Below are 6,776 nucleotides of genomic sequence, written 5' to 3'. Positions count from 1 at the left end.
ATGTATAAACATACATTAACCCTAGCTTGGAGAAGGTGATCCTTTCTACCTCATTAGGGATGCGGATTTCGATGTTGCTCCAATTGCAATCCTCCTTCACGACAAGGATGTTAGAAGGACGAATGGAAGAAGGAAACCTATAAACAAGCTAGTGTTTGTCACTTGTGGAATTTGCAAGTTCTTTTTGTTCTTGAATGCCAGATTTGGTGCTAAGTTGAAAGGGGTATGATGGAGTTCACGGTAGGAGGTTTAGGCTCGACATCAACCTTTTTTTTCTTGTTCTTCTTTAGATCTCCAACGAAGGGAAGGCCAGAGTTTTTGAAGGCAGCAATATTAGAAGACATGATGGTAAGAAATTTATGAAGAAAAATTTTACTGAGAAAGTTGAAATTCGCAGTAGAGTTCTAAGGTAAATCGGAGAAGAAGAAGAATAAGCTGTAAAAGGTAAAGAGTAAGAAATGATGAGTAGTGGAGAATTTATAGACGACAAAAATCTTGGTCATGATTACCTCGAGAACTGACGAAAATATTTGCCAAATCATGGGGTAACACGTGTTCGAGTCACTAAATGCGGAGAGACGTGCGTCCTTTCAAATGTCAGAAACTGTTCATAAACTTGCCCGCTAAGGAAAGAGGTTTTATATACTTCCCGGTGACACTAAAATATTATCATCGAAACGTAAGGGGACTATCTGTATGCGGTAAAATTGGTTAGTGACAGTTGGACGAATGAAGAGGTGACACATGGAACTGAAGACAGGTAGGATGTGAGTCAATAAATAGTTGATACGGTTGCAAGCATGTGACTGGTGCTAGGTGAATCCCGAAGGCAGAGTAGCCGATGACAAAGTTTCAAAGTATAGACATCAGGTAGCATTCAATGAGCAGTCGTTACAAGAAATATCTGCATATATAGCCAACCGCTATGCAACTATCAATGACGATTTTATTCTCATTCAAGAGGGGCTTGATTTGGGGATCTTATCTCTCTAAATAGAGCTATAAATAGGAGAATTAGCAACCATTGTAGACACGAAATATTATGTACACAAGAGCTACATTCTGCTCTCAAATTATAAAATTGCTTACTTTCTTTTGTTCTTGATATTGTTTATACTTACTTCCGGTGAAACTTATCATACTAGCAGACTTGTACTTTTTTTAATTTGATTTCATAATCTTATTTTTGTTCTTATTCATTTCATATTTTTGGGTCAAATCGATTCATTTATCTATAAACCACACTATAAATTCAATTGTACCTTTTTACGGGTAAACAAATGTCCTATGATAGCCTTTATAGAACATGAAAAATTGATGCCCATTTCATTTGATGATAGGATAATAGTATGTACTGATCAGAAACACTCCACAAACATATGTACAAAAAGAGCGGTGAAAGTTGTTCCGATCGAGCCCCACCTTATCCCATAACATGGTGTTAATTAGCCACAACAAGAATCTGAGGAGAGAGAAGTGGAGAAGTCAACTATCTGTTGATCCTGCAAGGGGACTTAGGGAATGGGGACTTGGAGAAAAGCTACCATTTCTTTTGTCCACAGGAGAAACACTGCCTGTTCTTTCCCCGTAGTGACTGCAATCCTCATAATGCATACATCCATTGCCCCGGTTGTGATTGTGCCTCGTGGTTGAATGGTAGTAATGTGGACTATGATCCACATGGTACCTCACCCCCTCAGCTCGGCCAACAGACCTAACGGAGAAAAGTCTTTCCGGATCAACGGGTGGAGGTTTGCCAAACTGATGGAGTGGCGGCTTGTAGTTGTGGAATTGATGATGGAAGCCGTGTCGTTGTTGTTGGCTAGTCAAATTGAAAATGCTGGGGGAGCTATGGACTTTATGCATATGACTTGTTTGCGTGAAGTGTTCTTGATTAACAATGCCTTCAGTCGTGCAGCTCTCTGGAGATCTTGGGGAGGAACAGGCAGAGAAGGATGTGTGGCTTATGCCTGGAGGCGGATGCAACCTGAATATTCCTGCTTCTGCAATACGAACAATGCCATTGACAGCATCAATGTATCTATGTTCTAGAGGCTCCGAAGACGCGACGTGGTGGTCCAGGACAATAGGCTTTGCTGGGAAGAGAAAGGCTCGGAGCCGTGAGACCCCTGGACTCTCACAACGATCGTATTCATCAAGCATGTGGCGTAGATCCTCGTCTGATTTTACTGAAACAAGGGCGTCGAGGTCTTCAGGCACTAATTGATATTTGAGAACCATGTCCCCCTCAATTGGGGCAGTCAGTTTCTTCATTAACTCTGTAAATGTACAACCAAAACATGGCAAAATCAGAGAACGGGGACTTTTAAGATTAATGCAATAGAATCTTGAAGCAAAGTCAAGAAAGAAAGATTGGGAATGATGCCAATAGCTAAGTAATTAGCAGAGACTCTAAGCCATCATTTTCCACGCATTAAATAGGAAATGGAATTACAAGATTCTCTCTCTATATATATACATGACAAAAAAAAGGGCAAAAAGAAAAAGAAATGTACCATGAAATTTAATGTCCCGAGGAACGGAGATAACGCGAGTCTCGCCTCCAACATACTTCAAATGGCCATCGAATGGTCGAGGAAGAATCTTGCCTCCATGGCTGCATAAAAGCTTTATCTTATTCTTAGGGGAGTTTGGTGCTGAAGACATAAATAAGTAATTATAAAAAAATTCACGTGCTTTGCATAAGAAAAAGATTCAGGCTCAATCACACAATTCAACAATGGGGTTCCTCCAACGTGATATGTCAAAAACAAAAAGGAGAAAAGATAAAACAAAAGGTGACAAAAATTATGTACACAACATAAGGATAGGGGGAGAAAAAAATAAAATGGTTACAGAAATAGAGAACAGAAAATAATGTTCAGGCATGAAAGTGACTGGCTTGTTATATTTATACATAGAATTTGATTGGGTCCAGTTTCCTTGTCTATACAGGCCACAGATTCTGTGTTATGTCTGATTCTGACCCTTTTGAAAATGGTCAAATAATTAAGGACCTTCTGGTCTAGGATTGACTAGCTATTTACCGTTAGTATAATTCGATTTATTCTGAAGATTCCTTCATTAAATGTTCCTATACACCTGGTTTTGAGAGGGAAAATAATAGATTTTATACCTTTAGCAATCCCTGAATATTCTGGAAAATGAATACCAAATTATAGGATACATTTTCATAGGTTCATTGTGTCTATTCAAGAAAGTAAGGTATTAATACGGTCGTAACATTGCAAAATATGCATTATAGAAGGGGTCAAGAATGAAATGCAATTACTTAAATAAAAGGCTCATGAACGTTTTCATGTACCACTTTCTCTTTATGTCCCAACTTAATTAGTCATGAGATTATTAAAATTCAAACTCGTGATATTGTGAATTGAATTGACACCTTTTTTTATATTTTTAATTTAAGGGGTTAGCTTATATGGACCACGTATGAATTTCTCTACAATTATCATTTGACAAAATGATAAAAATATGACACATTTATTATTGGGGCTCAACGTTCAAACAATTGGGAAGCCATTGATTATTAATTTGTTTTATATTCATGACTATCAAACTAAAATGCCATGCACTTGTGGATTTACTAATTATTTCCTTTGTGAAAGCTATTGCTTCTTCAAAATTTTGGCTAACCCACTGCAGCAATGCCTTGCCACGCCAGACTCTCTATTTCCATTTTTAGTCTATTTCTATAAACAAATGAAAATTGAATTGTAACTAAAAAATAGTTAAAGATATACTAATTTGTCGTTTGAATAACTTAGGTTATAACACCTCAATTTTAATTTACAATTTTACTATCGTTTTTTCTTTAATTTATATTTTTGGGCTGCGGATGTGTGTGGGGTGGGGTGGGTGAACTTGTGAATAATGAAGGATGGGAAGGTAAAAGAAGGAAAAGGCCTTTGGGAGGACGGAATGAAAAAAAAGTACTAGGTACACCATGCTAATTTACTATAATTAATGGTAAATTGAGTCAAGAATATATAAAATATACTCCCTCCTTCATTTTTACTTGTCCATTATACTAAAAATACTTTATTTTAACTTTTACTTGTCCATTTTAATAAATCAAGAAAAGATAATTTTTTTTCATGTTTTATCATTATCATTAACTATTCATTCTTCAAATTATTTCCCAAAACTTTTTGAAAAACTATTATTATTATGAGTAAAATTATAAAATATATACTTTATTTACTTTTTCTTAAAGGTGAAAAGTAAAAGTGGACAATTTTACAATTTTACTCATAATAATAGTATGTCAAAAAGTTTTGGGAAATGATTTGGAAAATGAATAGTTAATGATAATAGTAAAATAAGAAAAAAAGATTGTCGTTTCTTGATTTAATAAAATGAACAAGTAAAAGTTAAAATATATTTTTAATATAGTAGACAATTAAAAATGAACGGAGGGAGTAATTACAATTGTAACGTAGGACATGTGACATGTAGTCATTACATCAATGCACGTAAGAATGGAACGCCTAACTACATAAGTGATATAGCATACAGTGGTAAGCTGCAATTCTAATCAGTAAATTGAAAGTTCTTTTGGGATACTTAAAAGCAAAGGCCTAATTTTGCACTTTGTATACGGTTAAAACCGGGCCAACTCGATTTTACTGTATGACCGAGACCGGAAATTTGTATCGAAGGACGACTCCGAAGTAGATCGGATCGAGGCACGAAGATAAGGTACCGAGATCGAAATTCGAGGCACCTGCCAAGATCGAGGCCAGCAGCAATCGAGACCAAACAAGACAGGTATCGAGCAATACCGAAGATAGCGTAATAACGGAAAAGCGAGATATCCGTGACTGGTCGAGGATCATGGCGAAAATCTCGAAACGGATCGAATCAAGAATGGTTGTTTAGTTAATCATGAGATTTCCTTCTGTAATTAGAATTGTACCATATATAGAATTCCTCTACTATATAAAGGGGGGGAGGGATGAGGGGTTCTAACTATTTGTAGAGGACGGAGAAAATAGCAATATAATTTTCTTTCTCGCTCATGCTCTTGTTCTTCAGCTTATCGTATTTTTATTGCCCTTGCATCCACCAGTTCGAGGGTAATACAACTCAACGGCTGAGTTCTATTCAAACACTAGTTTGATTTGCCTTATAGTTCAATTCTGTCTTTAATCTTCATATTTATCAATTGGTATTAAGTGAAATCACGTATCGTTAAATCCACATCATAAGTTTAATTATTATCTAATTTTGAGGGCAAACAGTTTGGCGCCCACCGTGGGGCTAAGGATAATAGTGATTGCTAAATACTGATTTCAATAACACACACTATTTTACGCTTGTTCTTCTAAGTGTTGCTGTTTTCAGGAAAAAAACATGTCAAACTCACAAACGATACTCACACATGGTGACAACGGTTTCGAATTTCACGGGGAGAACGACAATATAGCCACCTCAGGAATTGAGGTGCCTCAGGCTAATCTCGAGGGAGTACCAATTGCAAACCCCATCGACGTCAGTTCACATATCGCCCTAAATACAAATTTGGGTGCTGATCCCGAAGGTAGTGTATGCAGGGAAGGTCGATCTGGTAGTCGAGGTACGCAGGGCGGAGGAGATGGTGGAGCCAGCCTCCAACTGATATTTGAAATGTTACAGGCTCAACAAGCTGTTATAGCGCAACTACAAAATTAACATCGAGCGCCGAGTGGGGTAGAACCAGAAGTCGTCCACAGGACCAAGCCAGTGCCGGAAAGGTCAAATGCCAATGAATCAGGGACTGACCCCGTCATTATGAAAATGCTAGAGGAGCTCACTAAACGAATTGAAACGGGAGAAAAGAAAATCGAGGCAAATGACAAGAAAGTAAAGACATATAACTCTCGGGTTGACCAAATACCAGGGGCGCCACCAATTTTAAAAGGTATGGATTCGAAGAAGTTCGTGCAGAAGCCGTTCCCCCCAAGTGCGGCTCCGAATCCCATTCCGAAGAAATTCCGCATGCCAGAAATCCCTAAGTACAATGGGATCACCGATCCAAATGAGCATGTCACCTCCTATACATGTACGATAAAAGGAAATGATTTAGAAGATGATGAGATCGAATCGGTTCTACTAAAGAAATTTGGAGAAACTCTATCGAAGAGGGCAATGATATGGTATCACAATCTGCCACCTAATTCCATCGATTCCTTCGCCATGCTTGCAGACTCATTCGTAAAGGCACACGCCAGAGCAATAAAGGTTGCGACTAGAAAGTCGGACCTTTTCAAGGTAAAATAGAAAGATAACGAAATGTTGATGGATTTCTTATCTCGGTTCCAGATGGAACACATGGAACTACCACCAGTCACAGACGATTGGGATGTTGAAGCTTTTACTCAAGTTTTGAATGATCGGAGTTCGGTGGCCTCACGACAGATAAAGCAGAATTTAATTGAATACCCAGCGGTAGCCTGGGCCGATGTACATAAATGATATCAGTCGAAGATCAGGGTCGAGGATGATCAATTAGGGACCCCTTCTGGTTTCGCTTATCCGGTCAGGCCCGTTGGAAAAACTCAGAGAGATATCGACAGAGAACCTCGGTCGAATAGAGACCAATATCAACCATATAATGTAGATCGTAGAAACAGTGGCCCGGGACGCAATCCCATCCGAAATGATCAAAGGAACGATCGAGGACAGAGATCTCGAGGGCTCATGAGCAAAACCGGTTTCGATAAACGTGTCGATCCCACAGAGGCACCATGATTATTAGAATACAACTTCAGCAT

General features: G+C 38.3%; 1 protein-coding gene across 1 annotated transcript; it reads right to left on the bottom strand.

Annotated features, from left to right (window-relative positions):
* Positions 1-1,296: 1,296 nt before the first annotated feature.
* On the bottom strand, positions 1,297-2,923 carry LOC104119481 (uncharacterized). Its single transcript, XM_009631004.4, has 2 exons — positions 2,517-2,923; positions 1,297-2,279 (listed from the first exon to the last, which is right to left on the bottom strand). Exons 1-2 carry the CDS (start codon positions 2,665-2,667, stop codon positions 1,486-1,488), a joined length of 945 nt encoding a protein of 314 aa, XP_009629299.1. The 5' UTR covers positions 2,668-2,923; the 3' UTR covers positions 1,297-1,485.
* Positions 2,924-6,776: the final 3,853 nt, after the last annotated feature.

The sequence above is a fragment of the Nicotiana tomentosiformis genome, chromosome 7 (genome assembly GCF_000390325.3).
Source record: "Nicotiana tomentosiformis chromosome 7, ASM39032v3, whole genome shotgun sequence".
NCBI lineage: Eukaryota > Viridiplantae > Streptophyta > Magnoliopsida > Solanales > Solanaceae > Nicotiana > Nicotiana tomentosiformis.
The sequence above is the reverse complement of the archived record's forward strand: the minus strand, read 5'-3'. Positions and strand labels throughout refer to the sequence as shown.